The sequence below is a fragment of the Podarcis filfolensis genome (genome assembly GCF_964270895.1).
Source record: "Podarcis filfolensis genome assembly, chromosome: 14".
In the NCBI taxonomy this organism is placed as follows: domain Eukaryota; kingdom Metazoa; phylum Chordata; class Lepidosauria; order Squamata; family Lacertidae; genus Podarcis; species Podarcis filfolensis.
This window is the reverse complement of record NC_139616.1, coordinates 6,779,685-6,802,520: the sequence shown is the minus strand read 5'-3', so window position 1 is coordinate 6,802,520 and position 22,836 is coordinate 6,779,685. Positions and strand designations below refer to the sequence as shown.

The window sequence follows — 22,836 nt, the reverse complement described above, 5'->3', positions numbered from 1 at the left end:
TGAGTGAGGTAGCATCTTTGGTTCACACTATAAATAGTAGAGCTTTAACACACTTTTTCCGCTTCTTTTCTTTTTTTTAAGGTGTAGTGTAAGTATTCCTTCCTTTCTGCTTCTTTGTTTAAAGGAAATAGTTACAAAATGCATTGTAAAACTAACCCACAATAAATAACCCATAAAGCCAAAGAAAGACTCCCAATTGGCCTCTAGGGCCATTGAATGCATCCCAAACACAGTTAGATAGCTTGTTGCTTTCTCTTTGTTCGTTAAATGCATAGTGTTCACATCCAAAGGAAGAAAAAATGAGGAGGTGGGACTATTCCTTTGTGAGGAACAGGTTTGTTCAACTCTGGTGAAGAACTGTGTCTTAGGACTCTTTGGTATAAGCAAAGCCAGCAATGGACTTTCAGTCCATTTGGGCAAAATGTTCATGTGGACTTGGACCAGATTCTGCAATCTTTAAGGCCAGTCCAGCTGACACCTGACAGTATATAAACACCTCACACACCCAATAGAACTGAACGTCATGAAAGTTCCCTTTGCCATTAGTGGGGCCATTCATGTGGTTAAGGCAATGTGCTGCGTGGGCCGACGCCTGAGATACAGCTGCAGGGAGGCAACTTAAAAATAAAGAAAATATTCTGCTGTTCTGCTTCATGTGTGAAGAAACATGAAAGCCTGTCCTTGCTGCAATGTTTGGGGTATTATTTTTTTTAAAGCATTTTTGTGTGGGTTGAGATATTTTGAGTTCAAAACAAACTTTTAACACTTTGGTGAGCAGTAAATTAAATGCAATTATACTCCTCCTGGTCTCCTTTACTGCAGCTGGAGGGTGACTAGTCAGTTCTACATTGTTTATGATTTCAGCAAAGTTATCACATAAGAAGACTGAAGTTCTTGTTGCTCCCCCATCAACTGGTATTCAGAAGCATTTTGAAGTAGATGTGTTTAAAGTGACCACCTACCTCAACTTTAACCCATTTATATGTTTTGGTGTTGCTGGCATGTGTCTTCACAGAACCCCCAAGATGATAAGAATTTGGAGGTAAAACATTATAGGGGCTTATAAGGATTGTGGGGGACGGGGAAGCCTATAAGAGGCTGGCTGTAAAGGTTTCTGCAAGAGTAAAATGAGATAACCAGCCTGCGCCACTTAATGGGCCACTTCAAGTATTAGGGGTTAAATTCTAGTTTCAGGTTTGGCTTTACTAAAGACCCTTGGCTGACCAGAGCAAACATGGCCATTCAAAATGTACGGTGGCAAATTGCCTTGGGCAACATGAGAAGCGGGGTTTGGGGAAGTACAACGTTATGGGCCTGATCCGACCAATGTGCCTGCATAGACTTGGGAAGTGCATTGATTGGCAGGAGGGGAAGCAAGTTGCAAGGGCAGATTCTCGCAGCAGATGACGTCAATGACGTTGGGGAATGATGCATGCAGAACCCAACTGCACAACCCATTTCCCACCCAGAAGGACATAACTAGGGAAGCCAGCTCCCAAAGGAATAACTAAGACCTACTTGTGTGAGAAAGGCTATAAAATATATGGGGTGTTTCTCCAAAATACATTTTCTTATACATACAAGCAGCCCAGACCTCAGCAGGCAGTTCTGCATGTACATGGATACAGAGATAAGCGGGCAGCAATTTCCGGCATTGTGATCCTTTTCCAGTTGTTACAAAGGTACAAATTGCCGACGGCTGCATCCACAACTGCCCAGTTCACACATTACATTTGTCCAAAGAGGATGGCCTGTATCTTGAACAGAGCATTTGGGGCGAATCAAATGATCGCTTGTGAAAGTCAATGAATTCTAAATATAAACATCTAGCAAGAGATACTGAAATTGCATAACTGGGTAAAAAGCGTATGCTGGTATTATTGTCTTTGGTTTTAGCATGTTGTCTCAAAATACATAACAGAGGAAATAACACTAGCCTGTGGTAATGTAGTTTAAATATTCCTCCATTTCTGGATTTTTGAGGTTTAACAAAAGCAACATTTCCCTAAATTTTAAAATCATAAAGTGAAATAGTCACAAATCATATCGCAAGTGAAAATTGGCTTGTCTATATTTCAAAAAATGAACCCAATGAGGGCAGGGTGGGGGGGACAGAAATATCAAGCTAAGTTGAGATTCAGTTACTTAAATTAAGTTTTAGTTTATTCCATACCCTGAAATGTGCCCACTCTCTGTTGCATAATGTATTTTGAAAGCATATTTGGAGGCAGAAATCTGTGCACATCTGATCAGTATGACTAGTCAGAGTACATGGGACTGCAGTCTTAAAGACCTGGCCACAGGTCTCAACACTCATAGAATCACAGAATCGTAGACTTGGAAGGGACAACTCCCTGCAAAACAGAATCGCAACTTCTTCGGATCAAGATGAAACCCTCAATCTGCTTCTTTCAGATACTCAATGAGCAACCCTGATGCTCTGGAACAAAGTGTAAGCCCTGTTTTCAAAATAAGTTATACTAAGTGCTGCCAGTAAGTAGCCTCTTTAGGGAGAAAAGGTTTGCAGTGGAGAGTTTGGTTCAGTTTCCCACAGTCAAGAGCTTTCCAAAATATTTACGGGTTCCTTGGTCTCTGTAGAGTCACCCCAAGCTTATTTTACAGTGGTACCTCTGGATGCGAACGGGATCCGTTCCGGAGCCCCATTCGCATCCTGAAGCGAATGCAACCCGTGTCTGCGCGTGCGCGCATCGCGATTTGCCGCTTCCGCGCATGTGTGGGACGTCATTTTGAACGTCTGCGCATGTGAGAGCGGCGAAACCCGGAAGTAACGCGCTCCATTACTTCCAGGTCGCCGCGGAACGTAACCTGAAAACGCTCAACCTGAAGCACATTTAACCCAAGGTATGACCTGTATGGTCAAAGTCTGGCCCTGTTGCATTGCACTCTGTAGGCCTCATCACACTCCTTTCATAGGAGTTTACCTTGGGGGGGGGGCTGGGGCTGGGGGGATATGGATTTAACTTGACAATTTTTGTAACTTGATCCTCTAACTCCAACCCTGATTTACTAAAACAAAGTGTTTCATATCAATATCCCAGGATCTAAGAGATATATGTGCACATTTATATATCTATTGTCCTATGCATTTTGTGTTTTTATCTTGTATTTCTTATGCTGTGGACTGCCCTGAGATCTACGGACAAGGGGGGGGGGGCGTATACAAATTTGATAAATAAATAAATAAGCGAAAGACAAGCCAAGTCACCAAATGTAAACACTGCTACTTCCATTACATGTAAAATGGAAGTTTTCATTAGATGGGCGAACAATTACTTGCAACTATGCACTCAAAACTTTTCATTCACAAAACAATGTGCCTGTTAAATCTTATCTGTATAGAACTCTCATAAATAAATAAATAAATAAATAAATAAATAAATAAATAAATAAATGATGTGCAAAAACAAAAACAAAACCCTGCACCCAGGGAACAGCCTAGTAAGCGCCAACAGAGAAATGGGCCAGATTCAGTTGTTCGCGGTGCCTAAAAGAGGTTTGCTCTTGGTCTCTATGAGATATAATTCCCAAATGACAAGCTTATGTGGGCTTCAGTACAAATACACCATCTGATTCATAGCCCAGAAGATTCTGTATTTCAGCCGGTGATGAAATCCTGAGCTTACTGCAATGCCATCCTGTCATCCCTGCAACACTAGGGAAATGTCATGGTGCTGTTGACATTGGGTTGCTTATCTTGAGCAATAGGTCAAGTGGGTTTAAGTTAAATTTGGTTTAAGCTTTCATACAACTGGTGGCACTCCAGACTGCCTCTGCCCCTGCCATCCTAAAAGAACACATTGTGAGGCCAGCTTCCTGCGGGAAGCAACAGAGATTTCTTCATTTACTTTCAATATCATTAGAATTCCTCCCTAGTTTTAACCATATCTTCTTTAAAAATATCTGCACGGACTTCAAAATAACTTCCTTCCATTGGTTTAAGATCATGGACTAGGATTCTACCCTGAGGTAGTGGGAACCTCAAAAACTCCCAGTTGCCTTGTGGCTCACTTTAGCCAGGGCGGAAAAGTTGTTGCCTGTATTTTAAACAATTATAATTTAAATTTTACGAGCATAAATATATATGTAAATAAAATGCACACTGTCTAGAGATATAGCAGCTGTTTGCCTAGAATTTCTAGTAATAAAAAAGGTAGTTTGACACACATGGGCAACCTAAATTTCTGTAGTATACGCCTCTTTTCTGACTTGGGGAGACTATCAAGTATTCCTACTGGAGCCCTGGGTTTTCACATCCACAAATGCAGGGTCCTCCACAAAGTGTAGTTTACCATCATATCGGCTCTACACTACTATCTTGTACCACTTGAGTGGAGAGGAAATTGCCACAGTTGGAACAACGGTTTGTCTTGCTTAAAGCTGGTTGCCTGACAACAATGAGGTGTTTACCCTTACATCTCTACATAGAATTTTGTGTAAAAATAGCTTTGGTGTATTAAAAGCATTGCAACAAAATACCTGCAATATAATTATAAATGTGTTCTTTGGTACCTACCTGATATTTTTACAATGAAATTGTGGGGTTGTTTTGGTTTGTTTGTTTGGTTTTTTTTAAAATGGACACGTCCCTTAACAAACAAAGAGAATGCAATTGGTTCAGGAAGCATTCGAATTTCTTTGCCTTATCTGAACTTGTATCCAGGTATTGAACTGGAAAAGTTCAAACAATTAAAAGAGCAAAATCACACTACTTTTTAAAACAAACTCATGTGACTCAATGCTGTTATGGTTGTACTTTCTGAGACCAGCTCTGGCTATGTTCCTCGCTGCTGGTGGGCACCCGGAATCCTATGTACATCTTTCACCTCCATGGTGTTGCCGTAGAAACAAAGAGCCGTATCCGAGAGCATCCTCATCACTGGTAAGAAGCAATGGCTGCCCTCTAGATCACTAACCGGCCACATAGGGGGGAAGAGATCATGGTGTAAAGGTGTAAAGCCAGCAGCCTGCTCTCTTTTCCCAGTCTCTTCATTTTGCAAGCCATCATCCCACTAAAGTGTGTTTCTTCTAGCCAAGTCATCATTAGGTGAAGTTAAGTCTTTGGTTTCTTTGGGGCTTATAAATAACATTTTTTAAAAAGAGTTGAAGTATAAACCTGCTTTCTTGAAGTCCTGTTCAGTTATTTTTAAAGCTTTTCCACCGAAGATTAGTTTGTGGTCAATTCTTTACGCTTTGGTACAAGTGCTTGATGAGGAAGATGAGTTGCCTGAATTGGAGCCGCCCTCCTCTTGCCACTTATCCAGGCTCCTCCGTCGCGCGTTCATGAAAAAGTTACTGACCGTGCTGAGCTCCAGACCCAACTGCTGTGAAATGGTGATTTGCAAATCTTTGGAAGGGCGCTTGTTTTCCTTGAATATTGCATGTAGAGTCCGGCGCTGGACGTCCGTAAAGACCAACCTGGGCTTCTTGGGGGTGTTACTTTTGTCCTTCCCATGCTCTTGCTCTTTCCGTTTGCAAGCTGAAATGAAAAAGAACACAACACTATGGCTTGACTTCTGTGCAAAGTGTGGGGTTTGCAGCCAAATCACAAATGCATGTTTTACTAGACAGGCACAGGGCCAGTACACAGAGAGTTCTTGAACTTCCTAGAGAGGACTCTCTATGTGGTCACTTCCCGTACCTGCTCTGGGCAGGAATTCTGTAACAAAGAGATAATCTTTGATACTTCTTACCTGTACTGCATTTGCTGACTGCATTGAAATGTAAGTAAATCTTTTTTGTTTATCTTACTAAAAACATGTGGTTCATTCTCTGCAATGGAGGTGAAGGAGGTCAACAGACCACAAATAAAAGGGATTAAATGGTGTAATTGCCTTATTCCTAAGCTTTAGTAAACTGCAAAATGTATAACTGCTTTACTCTGCTCAAAAGGCTTCACAGCCCATTTACTTTCTTTATTTCTCCCACACATGTGGGATAGGAGGTTTAAATTTCTCAATCCCTGTCTCCCACAGTAAATGTCGGCAATGTGGTAACTGCTGACATTTGCAATATTTCTTGATATTTTAGGATCAAGATTTGTTTCCCCCACCCCATAAAAATTATATATAGCTTGCTTGTAAGGGGGGGGGGGACCCACAAGCAGTTTACTAAACTCCTGTGCTCCTGGTATCTATGACCCAGCCTTAAGGCTGGTGGAAATTACAAGCCTCAGGAGGTTTTCAGTTGCTCTTTGATGTTGTGGCTGAGTAGTTGGGGCCTGCTGTGCAGAGGGCAGATCAGGGAGGCCTTATATCCACAACAGCTAAAGCTCTCCCTGCTGTTCCTCAGAGATCTACCAGACTGGGGAGAAAAACCACACCAGCCCCAGGAGCTAGTATGGCAGTTTGCCCTCCCATTGGAGTGAACTACAAAAGGGGGGAAGCACCCCACCCTCTGCCCTGGCTGCTGCCGGCTTGGCAGGATTAGGAAGTGGTCATGAAGTGTAGGAATGCAGTTGGTGCTGTGGGTTAAACCACAAAGCCTAGGACTTGCTGATCAGAAGGTCGGCGGTTCAAATCCCCGCGACGGGGTAAGCTCCCGTTGCTCGGTCCCTGCTCCTGCCAACCTAGCAGTTCGAAAGCACGTCAAAGTGCAAGTAGATAAATAGGTACCGCTCTGGCGGGAAGGTAAACGGCGTTTCCGTGCGCTGCTCTGGTTCGCCATGAACCAGAGCAGCATGCTTAGTCATGCTGGCCACATGACCTGGAAGCTATACGCCGGCTCCCTCAGCCAATAAAGCGAGATGAGTGCTGCAACCCCAGGGTTGGCCATGACTGGACCTAATGGTCAGGGGTTCCTTTACCCTTTACCTTTATGAAGTGTAGACTCCCCCTCCCCTCCGCTCCCCACTCCACCCAGTCTCCTTAGGATTTCTGGGGCCAGGAATGATTTTTAGACAGCATAAATATGATAAACACGCTTAGCCAGCTGCTCCTATAATTTTGCATGATGTTCCCTTTGGTGGTCACTAGGTGGTGGCCTTGTTCTCATTGATGAAGAATATTTAAATAGAGTAGGAGCATTCAGCTCCACCTGATTGTACTGGCAGGCTCCGCCCCCGCAAACCCTGGTCTGGCCCAAGACATTTTGGCACCTGAGGTGAAAACACAAAATGCCACCCCACTTCCAGGAAAGAAGGCGTGAATGGAGACCTACATCAGAGACAAGAGGGGTGTGAAGATCTACTTCAGGAGCAAGCGAGGGAGTCAAATCAACCTTACACAATGGTTGAAGTGTGAATAAAAGGCCGTTGCAGGGGTGGGTGCAGAAACTTGGAGACCTCCGAAGGGCACCCCACCTCGCTGGGGTGGAAGGAGGCCAGCAGCGCTGCTGTGGAGATGGCATTTGGGGAGAAGGCTGCCAAGGAGGTGGCAGATCCAGTCTCCAAGGAGTGTGTTGTCGCTGTCCCTGCCAAAGCAACAGTGGACAGCGTCTTCCTTGGAGGCCAGAGGATTCCTTATCATAAGTACAGGTTCTAGACAAGCAAAGTTTGTTCTGTTTAAAAACACTGTGGGGAACAAGTAAAAGAGTTTTTGATCTTCCTGTATTTTTTATCACGGCTCGATGCAGCTCCATATAGGAACTGAGCAGCTTGCATGAATGGAGGAACAGCTTCATTAAGAAAGAAAGTAAGAAGAGCTTGCTGGATCAGGCCAGGGACCCATTGATTCCAGCATCCTATTTGCACAGTGGGAAGCCAGCAAACAGGAGACGAGCACAAGGGCATGACCACCACTGGCCATGGAGGCAGAGCAGACTTTAGGATGGCTAGAGGGTTTGGGGGGGGGGTTAGTACTGCCCCCTCCCCATGGAAGCCAGAGATAAAACAGTGGCTTGGGAAATAGAGTGGAGCCAGTTATAGACAGCAGTGCATGAGCCACACATTGGGATAATGACATCCATCTACAATTGCAAATCTACAGCTATCTTTTCACCTTCATTTAGAGTGTTTTGGGTCTAATTTTGAGCCAAAATACATCATTTTCAAGTATGTAACCATAATACATGTGAATTTCTCCCCAATATTTCTCCCACCTGTTTGCACAAAGCAGTCAACGTGATCAATAAACCAAATGCATGACAGCACTAGCAGCCTCTTATCCAGCATTGCTTGGGAATTATAAGAAACCCCAAAAAGTCAGCGCAGCCTTGAAATCAGTGGTCAGAATCAGTGTAATTTTGAAAGATTCAGTCTGCCTTCTTGATTCGAAATGGTGTTTGATTTTATCCAGACACAGACAAAAACATGGTCCTTGATGTCAGGAACCAGCATGCAAAATTTTGGTTGCAACATCTCAAGTGTATAGAGAATAAGCAGTTCTGCATGAGATGCTCTGGCTTCCTGTGCTAGCGACTGTCGTCCACTAGATGGAACACGCTCTCTGCATAAAAGGAGGAGCACAGCCAAACAAAAGAGGGAAAGTGAGGCATCTGCTCAATGTGACTCATCTATTCCCATTTCAGTAGATGTTGGAGGTGTCAGAACAGCAATATTCTAGCAGCCCTCTGCATATCACATCATCATTATACCGCCTTTCATCTGAGCATCACAGGGTGGTTTACAGTACAAAACCACAAAAATACATAACACAATAACAAGCTAAACAATCAAAAACTCACAGTTTAAAAGGCCATATACATAGAAACAGATGTAAAGATTAATGGCATGTGCCTCTTTTTCTCTAGTGAAGTGAGGCCAGAATGAGGCCAACTTTAGTGCCAGAAGTAGGAAATGCTAAACCAGGGGTCAGCAAAGTTTTTCAGCAAGGGGCCGGTCCACTGTCCCTCAGACCTTGGGGGCTGGATTATATTTTTTTTGGGGGGGGAATGAACAAATTCCTATGCCCCACAAATAACCCAGAGATGCATTTTAAATAAAAGGACACATTCCACTCATGTAAAAACATGCTGATTCCTGGCGGGCCAGATTTTGAAGGTGATTGGGCTGGATCCGGCCCCCGGGCCTTAGTTTGCCTACCCATGTGCTAAATGAACCATTTCCTCTAAATAGCTGCTGGCAAAGTTGCCTTCTCTGAGCTCTGTTCTGAAATACCGGCAATGTGGCAAACGGAAAATAGGCAACCAATTTAACGGAATCGAAACTACTGCCAAAAGGTAATGGAGCTGGCTGGCATACTCCACCAGGTAAGAGGAAGTAGAAATACTAACAACGTCACTACAATCTGCCTCTTTCGGTTGAACTAAGATATATGTCTGACCTCCAATAACTCTAACTGGTTACTGATGAACTGAGGGAGGAGCATAAAAGTTTCTCTTTTCAACAGCAACAATGGCTCAAGTATTTTGAGTTGACCTGATTTCAAGCTTGATGAAATGAAAACTTAGTCATGTGGTGCAGATTCAAGGTTAGAGATGTTGCACCTGAACCGTTGCTGAGCATTGCTAGGTATTCTGGAACACCTTTGAAGAAACCACGGATGGTGGCAGTAGAGATCATTTTCTTCCCAGAATTCCTGCTTCCTCCCACAATGGCCAATCACCTGTTTTCTTTCCATTTTGGGGACCAAGTCTCTCCCCTGCTTCCTCCATGCACCTGCATGTCTCTTACAATATTTGACCAGGTGTAGATCAGTGCTGCTTCTGGTCTGAAACAGCCTCTCTCTTTGCAGAATAAAACATGGTGAGGGCCTGGGCAAGCAAGCAAGCAAGCACACACGCACGCACACACCCCTGGGTGACCTGGAGACATGCTCTGCCACTGGGCTGAAGGCAGCCCATCATAACCCCTCACCCTGTTCTCCCAGTAGCCAGCCAGGGGAACACTTGGTATCATCCATTTTTATATTATTTATTTTTACTTATTAAATCTGTATACTGCCCTTCACCAATAGATCTCAAGGCGGTTCACAGCATAAAAATACAAGGTAAAAACACAAAATATGTAATAATAACAATAACCTCCCCCCACAGTCCTCTTCCCCACTTGCCATTCCCAGCAACAAGTTTTCAGAGGTCAAGCATAGCCATATTGGCATCCCAGACTCTGGCAAATGCAAGGTGAAGAAGGAACATTTTGGATTGTTGCCTGGAATGAAGGTGTGTCTGAGCCTCCAACAAAGTAAGAAACGGTGAGACACATGGCATTTGGCTGCAAGCAACGCGTCTGGCAGCAGTTTCCAAAGTGGTCTTTTGGGGAGTCACATGCAACTGAGGAGCCTCTTTGGGGGTCCTTTTGCAGCCTGGTGGGAGTAGAAGCGTCTCTTTTCACCACCACTCAGAATTTGGCGGTTTGGGTTTTATTTGCCACTGCTGCTTATCTCAGTTCCGAATTAGGGTCCCGGTGACTTGTTCCCACTACTGGGCAACAACCGTCCAACCTCACTTGTAGACAAACATTAACAAAGAATAAATGAGCCCGAGGAGAGGAGGTTATAAATCAATCAGCCACAAAGACGCTGCCAAAAAGCAACTGCAGAGTCCCTTCTGGCATCAGCGCAGTTGCCATTAAAGCATCGAAGGAGGCCTGCATGTGGTTTTCTAAGGAGTGGGTGACGAGAGGAGGAAGCGTTGGATAAAATACACCTCCTCCTCCCCCCACAAACCAAAAAGGTCTTTAACAAACGTTGCAAACTGAAAATCATCAGCACATGTCTAATATCAGCAGGGGGGATGTGCCATACAGTGGGTGCCTCTGCGCTAAAGACCCCACTCTTGTAGCAGCTCCAGAAGGGCCTCTTCAGTGATGGCCTCATGACCTTATGGGCAGCCCCACACAGAGTGTATTGTACTAGTGCAGTGCCTGAATCACTCTGGTCAAGCTGTCTTAATGTCAGGCGGCAGTGGATCCAACTTCCACGGCAGGTCGCCAGGAATGGATAAGACAAGGAAAAGTTCTTACCAACTGCTTTTTATTCAATATTCACAGAGAGAGGCTTGGAAATGCAGCCTTTTGGAATAATGGCGTTGCCCCGAGTGAGTCTCCATCCCCCTCCCTCCTTGCCTTCATGTGTCATCACTAAAGGTGCTGAGATGTACCCTCTGCCTCTGAGCTCTCTGCTCTCCTACTTTCAATGCTTGCCAGGTTCTGGGAAGGAGGGGTGGTCTGGAATGCTTTCTAAAGACACTGCGTCCCATCAGCTGTCCCCCCCTCTGGTGCTTATTCCTCCTCCTCTCCCATTATTTCTCAACCTTTCCCCTCATCTTCCTCTGAGCTGTGACCTCCCTCAAACCCCTGTTGTAATTCTGAACTGTCTTCTTTTTCTCTGGAAGGGTCAGGCTGTTAGATTTCTGTTATGCCACTGTGCAGTTTTTGGAGTCACAAGACTCTGTTTACATTCCAGACTGTTGGCAGTCTCACGGGCGATGGGAGACAGATGTTGATGTTACTGGTTTCGTGTTTCTTTCTTCCAGTTGTTCACTGACTCTCACAGAGAGCAGATGCGTGTTCTTTCTGTCCTGCGTAGTTAGAAATAAACGTAGTGATGTAGCACATATTTTCGGCTCCTTCTGCTGCTGTTTGGATACTCTGCGTAATGGGAGTGTGCCTGGAGCCTCATTAAAGGCTTAGGTCGTTAATCACCATCGGAGCAGAGCTTCGATGGATTCTGAAGTACGACGTGGAGGAGAGCCATTTCAGCATGGTCGTACGCAAGCTCCGACACAGGCTGGGGAGGCGGTCTCCACCATTCCTCCTCTGCCCAGTCCCTGGCACTTAACCCAAGAATGGTAATACCTGGCGCATTAGCTAGAACAATGGTTGTCAGTTTGCTACGCCAAGTTTAAGGTTCCACAGTTAGAATACCGAACTCTAAACAACTTGGGGCTGAGCATTGGGGACCAGAAGATGATCTGCAGCACCCCACAGCTCAGTTGTCCTAGAATGATAGAACTGTAGAGTTGGAAGGGACCCTGAGGGTGATCCCTGCTATGCAGGAATCCTGGCCACAGCAGCCACCCAATGCCACTCTCTGAAACTGCATCCATAAGTAAAAGCAGAATCACAGAAGGATGGCATCTTGGACAGCCACCCCACAGAACCAGAGTACCATGATCAGTGGTATTCAACACCACTGAGAGGTCAAGCAACAGTGACATGGCTTCACTCCCCACCTGCCTCTCCCGGTAAAGGTCATCCATGAGGGTAACTGGAGCTCTGTGAGAAGAGCTGGCTATGTGCCCTACAAGATGCTCCAGAATCCCACACAAAGTGGCATGTATCCCCCTCACCCACACTGGATAAGACAAAGGGGAAGAGCATTCGTTAAAAGTAGAAAGTTGGAAACAAACTGATGCTGGGGTTAAAAAGCCTCACGTGTCCATCAAAATCTGAAGGCATGGAAGAGATCCAGTCCCTCTTTCTGTTCTGCCAATAAGTACCTACAGCCAGGCACTCAGGTGAAGAAGTATTGCCATTTCCCTTTCCTCATTTCTTAACATACCCCAAAGGGCTGGAGTAAGTATGTGGTGCTTGTGGGGAGGCTAGTAACCTGTGGGTATCCACTCTTCATACAGTGGTACCTCAGGTTAAGTACTTAATTCGTTCCGGAGGTCCATTCTTAACCTGAAACTGTTCTTAACCTGAAGCACCACTTTAGCTAATGGGGCCTCCCGCTGCTGCCACGTCGCTGGAGCACGATTTCTGTTCTCATCCTGAAGCAAAGTTCTTAACCTGAGGTACTATTTCTGGGTTAGCGGAGTCTGTAACCTGAAGCGTATGTAACCTGAAGCACCTGTAACCTGAGGTACCACTGTACAATAAAATCCCTGCACTGCATAAGGGCAGCAGTCTCCCGCAGACATTCTGCTACAGAGCTTAAGCAGAAGGCAATGTTGCACCTGACTGAAATCATTGGCGGGCGCAGACGATCAAATTAATTATGCAATAATAACAGGATCCACTGCACCACATTACAGTTTCATCCTAGGTCATAAAACATATTTATGGTACATGTCTGATGATCAGTGATTCCATCCAGTGTCCCCAAGCTTTGATTGCAGCTTTTTTTATTATTATTCTTGCTGGGCTGATGCCAGATAATCTGCCAGGAAAAAGTGACTTTGGGGGAGAGAGTGTATTTGGAGGAGAGCATGCGGAAATGACAGAGAGGAGGGACAATGTGCCCCATCCTTCCTAAGCCCCCTCACAATTCACCTGAGGGTGCAGCAGACCACCCCTTTATATTGCAGCAGATTCTTGGCCAGTCTAGTTGAAGAAGACCAGGGAACGGGCGCTGGCTGAGAGACCCTGGAAGCAGAGGCACCGTGCAAGTTAGAGGAGGTACAAAGAGTCCCAGCTGGCTGAATGCAGTCTTGGCATCTCCTCCTTGCATCCCCATGGCATGGAGTGGGGCAAGGCAGGAAGCCTTCCCCATTCCCAGCACCCCTTCCTCCTGGAAGCAGCACAAGACCGGCTCTTGGCAGCAAAAGTGAATTCTGCTATCATTTTCGAGAGCAGTGATTGATTGTTGCCTTTAACATATTGCTTTAATTACCTGTCCAAGGCTGGGAATATTTCAAGCTGCAGTGGCGTTCATTTCCTAACTTGTTACTAAAATACAAATGTCAGCACAAGCCTTCTCCATAGGCCAGCAATGGAACAGGCTGGTGACGCCTCTCTCTCTCTTTCTCCAAAGGCTGCCTTAGAACATTGTCAGAGCCTTGGTGTGAACCCCAAAGTGACTGAAGGGGAACCTGGGTCCTCGTTTGACCTCTTCTTGCAACTTGCTCATTGAGGAGGTATTAAAGGGTGCTGAAAGATATTCTGAACTTTCCAAATGAGGGCAGAAGCCCAAAGAAATAGTTCAAGATAAAAAAAAATATATATTTGAGCAGATAGAAGGCTGTGGTGTGCTGTAGCAAAAATGTGTGCTGGCTTAGAGATGCTCCAAAACATCAAGTTGGAGAGGAGAACACACAGGAGGCAATCAGGATTTCACCAGACATGTGTGGAAACCTGCATTTCTCTCTAATGACACCCACACCATAGAACAGGAAGTGCAAAAGAGGCATTTAAAGTAGATTAAAGGCCACAACTGGACCTAATGGTCAGGGGTCCCTTTACCTTTACTAAAGGGCTCCTCAGCCAAGAGTGACAAATCCACTTTTTAAAAAAGCCCCAGACCTTTTTGTAGTTTGGGAAAGCATGGACAAAAGCATTGAAAAGCATGAGGTGAATTAGTGGCTAGCAGGAAGGTGTGTCAGCACCCCACGGGCAAATTAGGATGAATGCTCTCTGCCATATAACCATCCAGTAAAAAAAATCTGAACAAATGCTCAGTAAAGATGGCCTAACCTCCACATAAGCTCTGGGCCAGCAAAATGCTGAAAACTGCCCTATTTAGACAGGCCCTTGCAAGATTATTTTTTATCTAAAGCATTCACTATATTAATGTTTTTTATTATGTTCCGCAAATACTTGTAGTCTTATTTTGTTCCAGTTTATATGTTGTAAGCCACATTGCTATACTCTAAGAAAGAGTGAATAATTTTCAAATAATTGAAATAAGCAAATCAGAACAAATGTTCAGTAGTTGTCTGAAGGGGTCCAGAATCCAACTGGTTTGAACTTCAGCTGAGAAATGGAGCCTAAAATACCTTTTGAGCCTTTTTGGTGGCATCAGTGCCACATGCGGCCTAGATTAATGCAGGAAAGAAACCTAAATGTCAAGCTTTACATTTGCATAACAGGCTAACTGGAGGAAATGCTTTGAGGGCCATGTGTGAAATTAGCGCTGTAAGACAGTGTTAAAGAGGATTCCCTGTTTAGGGAAGTTTTTTATGTGTGATGTTTTATAGTATTTTTAATATTCTGGGGAAATCCAGCCAGATGGGCGGGGTATAATTATTATTATTATTATTATTATTATTATTATTATTATTATTATTCCCTCTCAGATTCATTCGCCTCTGTAGCCAATGCAGAAACTAGTTCTGCAGGTTTCCTTTGCTTTCCATGTGCTGATATGGAAAAACTGGACCTTGGCCCGAGAAATTTCAGTGACCAGCCCTAAATGTGCATTTTGATAATCATGACCCATTGGATAATGCTAGTGTTGAGCATCTCCCTTCCTTGCTTTCATGCCCAAACAAGTTTCTAAATGCTCTTTAATTTTCAATTTTTTTAAAATCCATAAAAGAACGGTCCCTTATCCTCACAAATGCTCACATAGCTACGGAAGACGACACTGACTTGGAACAGCGCATCACCCCCAGTTCTTGATTCAAGGGCATTTTCCTTTGGGGCAGAGATTAATGGCCAAGCTGCTGAAGTCACCTCCTCTAGTCCATTTCTCATGTTCCATAGTTATGTGGGATTTAGCAGAAGCTGCTACAGCAGGAAATTAGAAAACCAGAGCAGGCTTTTCAGCAAAGCAGGCCAGCTCCCGCACCCACCTCAATTATCCTGCCAGGAGGTTTACTACCAGGCCCTGCCCAGGCTGCTGGTTTTACCCTTCATTCTTCATAGCCTATGAGGAGCGCAGGAGAAGAACCATCTCCTCCAGCGCCAACTCTGTGCAGTATCACTGGCAGCAACAGGCGCCCCATTCTGTTGCCCTCTCTGTGCTTGCCACCACCCATGTATAGGGCACTGAGGGCATATGGGGCTCAGAGTCCCCACTACCTTACGGTGGCCTCCTTAGGAGTAGGAAAACAGCCAGCTGAATTCCAAGTCTCCTGCTTGGCAACCGCAGCCCATCTCCCCTGGTGCTTTCCCAGGTGCTTGGACCACCACCAGTAGCATGACTCCAGTGGTCCAAGCAATGGGTCAGGGGACAATCAGCCCAGGACAGCCCAGAAATTCAGTAGTTTTGAACACAGTATAGGAAACAGAGAAATGTGGAGATACAGTGAGCATGTAAATCAAAGTATATTTTAAAAAACTAAAAAACCTATGCCAGAATCCTGGTCTTCTTGTCCTACACTAGGCCAATAGCAGAATGTACTCGCCTACCTTGGCAGTTCCAGGATGAGCAACCCAAGAGGGAGGAAGGTGGTGGGAACCATGCTAAATTAAAGGCTATGCAGCTCCCCAGTACCCCCAAACCTATAAAAACATTACAGTCATACCTTGGGTTGAAGCAGCTTTGGGTTGAGCGTTTTCGGGTTGCACTCTGCGGTGACCCGGAAGTAACGGAACACGTTACTTCCAGGTTTCGCCGCTCGCGCATGCGCAGACACTCAAAATGACGTCACGCACATGCACAGAAGCGGCAAATCATGACGCACAGACATGCAGACACAGGTTACATTCTGCTCTGGATGCGAACAGGGCTCTGGAACAGATCCCATTTGCATCCAGAGGTACCACTGTATTCAGAATTGTGGTTTACCCAACCCACTAAGTAACAGCAACAATTAATTTGCACATTTATTCAAAATCCAATTAAAATTATTTCGTTTAATTAACTGAACAAAACTGATGGACTTGATTGAGTGACACCAGCCAGCTTTTCAAAGTCTGATACTCATTTACACCTCCAGCCATCCCTTGGCATCACCTCTTAGCCCAATGCACACCCCGCTCAGTGTTGCAGATCAAGGCTCCTGTCAGAAAAGGGGCTGAGGGGTTGGCTCCCTCTGCTTGTTCTATAGCAAGGCGTGGGGAACTGGCGACCCTTCAGAAGGTGCTGGACTGCAACCACTCTGGCATTGCAGAGGTGAGGTCAGACCCCAAATGGTGGCAGCTGGAGGTGGAGACGCATAGTCAGTTAGCATTTCCATTGGAAAGGCTAAGTTCTTGTCACCGTGATTTCCTTGTGGCAAGGAGTTCCATAGTTCAGTGTTCCCCAAGCTAAGTACAGACATTGGGCTCTGGAGGGATGGCGACACAGCCTTTTCATTTAAGACAGAATTTGCTGATCCAGAGGATCTAAGTAGGAAAGTCTATGTTTTACATTCCCCCTCTCCATGCCTCTCAATGTGTTTTTATTAGTCCACTGTGATTTTCCCCCTCTCCTTCTTCTCTCACACCTGAGCTATACTCTACTCAGATGGGTGGGGTATAAATAAATTATTATTATTATTATTATTATTATTATTATTATTATTACTACTACTACTACTACTACTTTCCCGCCCATTGCCAGTTTATTTCACATCTCCTCTCCTTTCCCCTCACATTCCCTTCCTCCTCCTGCAACAACTCCCCAAATCTAGCCCCTGGGCCTTAGTTTGCCTACCCATGACGAAGAGGACCTTCTCCACCTGAACGACCTGCCCCCTATACTCAGCCTGTGCTGGCACCTGTGCAGTAGAAAGCCTAAGCGACCAGCCAGGTGGACTAAGGAGCATCAATACAGTGAGTCAGGGGTGCCAACTTGAATTAAATATTGAGGACCCTGGTAAGCCCTACCCCCACATAATTGATCGCATGACCTGGTGCATCCACACCATTTTAATGTCAATGCCCATTAACTGGGGGCCACCCCCTCAAATATTTATGGGGGGGGGCAAATAATAATAATTTATTATTTATACCCCGCCCATCTGGCTGGGTTTCCCCAGCCACTCTGGGTGGCTTCCAACAAAACACTAAAATACCTATTAAACATTAAAAGCTTCCCTAAACAGGGCTGCCTTCAGATGACTTCTAAAAGTTTGGTAGTTATTTTTCTCTCTGATATCTGGTGGGAGGGCGTTCCACAGGACGGGTGCCACTACCGAGAAGGCCCTCTGCCTGGTTCCCTGTAACCTCACTTCTCCCAGTGAGGGAACCACCAGAAGGCCCTCGGCGCTGGACCTCAGTGTCTGGGCAGAACATGGAGGGGTAGACGCTCCTTCAGGGCAGTGGCGTAGCGTGGGTTGTCAGCACCCGGGGCAAGGCAAGTAATTTGCGCCCCCTAACCCGTGGATTTGCGCCCCCTAACCCGTGGATTTGCCCTAACCCCAGATGTTGCGCCCGGTGCGGCCGGCCCCCCCTGCACCCCCCACGCTACGCCACTGCTTCAGGGAGGGACCTCGGCCCCTAGAAGCTGGCTCCTAGGCACTTAGTAAAGCCATTGATTTACCTAGCTCAGGGTGGGCAGCGAGTTGTTTCCGGCGGGGTTATCTGGCAGCCCTGCCTGGAGGTACCTGGACTAACCCTTGGACCTTGTGCCTGCGAAGCAGATGCTCTGTCACTGAGCAGGCAGGGAGCCCTGAAGCCCAGCTGAAGGAGGCGAGGGCAGAGGCCCTGGAAAAACCCACCCTTGGTTTGCTGCGGAAGCTTCTGCAATTCCTGGCTTGAGTGGAAGTCGGAGGAGACCCAGCGGGAAGCCGCGGCAGGATTTCGCCTTTCTCTGAATAAGCTGCCAGGGGGAGGGGGAGGGGCGCGTTCAACGTCACCGGGGAAACCCTGCCAGGAACAAAAACGCAAAGCCGCACCTCCGCACCCAGTCCAGGTTTCTTTTATAGCGCACCGGAAAGAAATAGACCCCGTTTAGTGCAACTGTCTGGAGAGATCAAGACACGAATTTAAATGCTTGCGAAATGCGCAGATAGGATCCCTGGTCTTTATTCCGATTTCAAGGATTCCGCCCCATTCGCTGCCCAGTGAAACTTTTCCAGGGAAGAAGAAGAAGAAGAAGAAGAAGAAGAAGAAGAAGAAGAAGAAGAAGAAGAAGAAGAAGAAGAAGAAGAAGAAGAAACCCCGAGGTTCTTGCTCGCTCGCTCTCCCCCCCCCCCACCCCCAAGGGACCCTTTCTTGTTGTGCCCCCCTCCTAGTCAATTGGGGTCCGCCATTTCTTCCTTTCGGTTTGCCAGGCTCTCTCCGGCAAAGCGCAACTTGGCCAAACTTTTCATCACCTGCCCAGCCGAGCCCCCCTCCCTGGGCCTTTCTCCGGGCAGTTAAGCCACAGCTAAGCCTAGGAGATGGCGGGCTGGGAGACGCTGGGTGGGCGCTGGAAGCCGCCTGCTAGTCATTCTGGGCCAGCTGGGCTGCCTGGCAGGGCGCTTCAGGGGGGCGAGAGCAGCTTGGAGGGGCGGTTGCGGGGGGAGAGAGAGACCTCGGCAGATGCCACGTGTTTCGGACCACTGGAAAAAGCCGAGAGGTGAAAATGAGGGAAGCGAAGGGGCGAGTTGCTGCTGCTGCTGCGGGATCTTAATCGGCCCGATAATTCTTCCCTTAAATGCCGGAGGGCGAGTTATAATCCGGAGGCGAAATTTAATTTGCATTGCCTGGAGTAATTTACGACGTTTCGAACTGATGTTCATACATACATCAATATCAATCGGCGCAGATTTTTGCCACTTAGAAAGATCATCTCGCCTTTAAAACCTGCACAAAATAAAATCGATCGCGGGTGCATTTGCCGCAGATTGCTTGGCTTGGCTCTGCTCGAAGCCAGGAAAAGCGGCGGCGGGGCGAGGGGGCGCAGGAAGGCGGTCCAGAACCTGCCCGGCCTCCCCGAGGAGCCACCGGGGAGGAAGGAGAAAGCCTTCCTAGAAGACAGACCTCTGGGCCGCCGGCACCGCGGGGAAGCCGCCTCGGACGCTGCAGGCGCCTTCTCTGCTGCGTCTTGGGGATGTCACCGCCTCGTGGCCACAATCCGCCCTGGAGCTACCCGGGGCTGGTGGAGCAAAAATGGCCAAGCAGGGAGCTTTAGGCTCCTCACTCGTCGTCCGTTCCCCGCAGAATGATCAGGGGAGAAGCGGGGTAGGAAATCCCGTAGTCTTATACAGCCTCGGCTGTAACATATAGGATGGACTCATAATTATTAGATAATAAAATATAATAAAAAAAACGAAATGTATTTCATAACTGCATTACAAAAATACATGCAATCTCCCAGTTCCAGCCACGAGGATTGCTTTGCGCGCGCGCGCACCGACTTCCCTCTCGAGGAAAGGGCGTGTCGAGTGATTCCGAGATCAAGGGTTGTTTCCTTCCAGTATCGATCTATGCAAATCCCCTCCCAATAATCGAAGGGGAATCTCTTCTCTCCCCGCCCAGCCGCCCTCCCCACGGAAGCAGCCTCTTGGCAGCAGGAGAGCCGTCCAAAGCGCCTCCAGCCGGGCACTCATGAAAGGCAGGACGGAGCCGTGGGTGATGCGCACGCTTTGCGCAACTTTTGCCGCATCCTTCCACGACTTTTCCCGGCAAGCGCTGCTCTTGCTTGTAAGCCTCGACGGCTCGGGTCTCCTCAGCGGCTCGGACTTCCCCCAGTCAAAGGGTCATTTCGCCAGCCTCAGTTTTGCGGGCTGTTAAAAGCTTTTGCCGGGTTGCAGGCAGCAGGCCGAGCCCTGAGGGAAGCAAGAGCTGTCCTTCCAGGGCGAGAAGCCAGCGCCTTCAAAAGCCAGGAACTTCCTCGGCTCTTCCAGGCGCCGCTGCTCTGAAGCGCACAGGCGCCACCTGCGCGGGACCTGCGCGCTCCTCCACCATCGCGCCAGGCCAGCCTTTCACCAGGAGTTCAGCCCGAACAGCTCGCCTCGTTTCTCTTTCCATCCACACAGCCGAGAGACCCTGCAGAGAGAGAGCCAGCTGTGCCCAACGCCTCTCCTGCGTAACAGAGACCTGTGGGGTCAAGGAGGCGGAAGAAGCCCCTTCCCAGGCCAGCCTTTCGCCTGACCCTCCTCGCCCTCGGAGGGGCCAGCTAGGGAAGCTCCTGACTTTGGCTTCTGGAAAATTTTGTGGGCAAACCGTTGGCCATTACTGTATTTGCTGAAAAGCAAAGCAAAAGAACACGCCTAAAGCAAGGGGCAGGCGGGAGGTCTAAAAATCAGCACAGTAACGAGCTGGGTTTGCCAGGAATCATGCACTGAACGCGATCCAAAGGGACCTGCAGCCACCACCTTGGACATTAATCCGGACAGACTGGAAGACACTCCGCGGTGCACGCGTGTAAGAGGAGGCCTCCACGCGAGAAGGAGCAGGGCAGCCGGAGGACCGAGGACGTTTAGGTGAAAACGCCAGAGCTGCAGCCATCGGCCGCCGCCTCTTGCAGTGGCCACACATGTCTGTGTGTGTCTGCCGCAGCCCCTTGGCACAACCGTGCGGCTCCGGACGCGAGGAGAGCGCGTGGAAAACGCTTTCGGCAGGAGGGGGGCTTCCCACGTGGCCCCGATTCCTGCCCCATCCGGACGCGCCACAAAGCGCTGTAGGCCAGCTCCGCGCCTCGGAAGACCAGCCGGATTCGCGGCCAGGGAGCGACAAGAAAAAAAAGGCCGCGCGGAGAGGTCCCTCCCTCGCTCCTGAAGGCGCCGCAACGACACTACACACCCCTCTCTCCCAGTGGCCACCCACCCACTCCATCCTCAATCTTCGGGCTGGTGGACCTTTGTTTGGGAACGGTGCAGGGGGCGTTTTGGCCGAGCTGGCCGAAGGGGAACAAAGCCGAGAGAGCCCCTTGCGTGTGCAGCCCCCCACCTCGCGTCGGCCCGCTGCTGCCTCCCTCCCACCCCATCCCCACCGCTCACCTGCCAGCCTGAGCGCGGACATCCTCTGGAATTCGGGCTCCTGTAGCCACTTCCACATCCTGCGGAAAGTCTCTCTGCCGGACTTGAGCTTGCTCCAGGGCTTGGGGTTCCTCAGCAGGTCCGAGAGCGTCCCCTGGGAGCGGCAGAGGACGCGCTGGGCGAAGATGGCTTGCGGGATGCTGTAGCGCTTGAGCTCGGTGGTGATCCTCTGGGCGACTTCTTTGGTGTTGATCTCCTCCATCTGCCCGGAGCCACTCCCGCCGCCGTTGACTTGCCCGGAGGCCGCCGCCGCCGCTCCCGCCGCCGCCGCTCCCGGGTGGGCTTCCCGGGGCCCGGCCCCCAGGATCTGCCCGTGGCCCGGCGCGCTCAGGTGGGCGTGGGGGTGGTGCGGGATCCCGTGGAGAGGCCCCATGCCGGGAGCCGAGGTCGGCGTCAGGTGCTGCTCGCCGTGCCTGGCCAGCAGGGCAGGGTGATGCGCTTCGTAGCCGTTGGGGGCCAGCATCTTCTCGGCGGCGGCTCCCGGGTGAGCGTAGTGGGGGAGCCCTTGCTGGGAGCCGTGCAGCCCGCCCAGGCCGGAGCCGGAGAGCGGAGAGAGGCGCTGCCCCATGCCGGGGACGTCTTTGGTGTGGTAGGGCGAGTACAGGTTGTTCATGGAGGCGGCCAGGCTCCTTTCGTCCCGCATGAGGGTGAAGCTCCCGCTCACGTTGCCCGACAGCCGCTGGTGAGGATGATGAGGGTGCTGAGCCGGGTGGTGGGGGTGATGGTGATGGTGGGGGAATTTGTCCGCGACGGTGGAGATGGGCGGGAGCGGCTGCAGGGGCGTCAGGGTGGTGTAGGTGCTGCTCATGCTCAGGCCAGGCGGGGTCTCGCAAGCCATGGTGATGGTGGGGTGCAGAGGGCCGCCCAAAGGGTGCTCCGCGCCGCTCCGATGGTGCGCGTAGTCCCCTCCGTCCAGGAGGGCGGCCATGCCCAGCGGGCGGGCGCCGTGGGCCAAGGGGTTGCTCTGGCCGCCGCCGCCGCGGGGGTGGGCGCTCCGGAGCAGGTCGGGGCCCGGCTCATGGCTCACCCCGTGGAGGTCGCCCAGAGTCTCCATCGCCAGTTGGGTGTTCATGGTGGCCGCGCGGGCGGGCGGGCGGCGCGCACATCTATCTGGCTTGGGGTGGCCCGCGAGGCACCGAGGAAGCGCTTCCCTTTGCTGGCTCGCCTGCAACGCCGGCACCTTCCCTGCCCCCGAGGCCGCTCCAAGCTCGCTCGCTCGCCCGGCCTGGGATGTTGCTGGCTAGAATTTGGGTTTTATTCCAGGGGGGAGACGCGGCTGGGGGGGGGCTTCCTTTGGTGTTGCGAATGAGCCCCCGGCAGATGCCTCCCCGCCGGTCTCCCTAGAACAGCCTCAGCCGCGCCGCCAGTCGGGCTCCGTGCGCCTCTCTCGCCATCGCCAGCTCTCCCGCTTACTGTTTCAGTGGC

At 49.0% G+C, this 22,836-nt stretch overlaps 1 protein-coding gene across 1 annotated transcript; it reads right to left on the bottom strand.

The window, feature by feature from the left end:
* Positions 1–4,402: 4,402 nt before the first annotated feature.
* On the bottom strand, positions 4,403–22,830 carry ONECUT1 (one cut homeobox 1). Its single transcript, XM_083586778.1, has 2 exons — positions 21,373–22,830; positions 4,403–5,497 (listed from the first exon to the last, which is right to left on the bottom strand). Exons 1-2 carry the CDS (start codon positions 22,481–22,483, stop codon positions 5,205–5,207), a joined length of 1,404 nt encoding a protein of 467 aa, XP_083442904.1. The 5' UTR covers positions 22,484–22,830; the 3' UTR covers positions 4,403–5,204.
* Between the last annotated feature and the right edge of the window lie 6 nt (positions 22,831–22,836).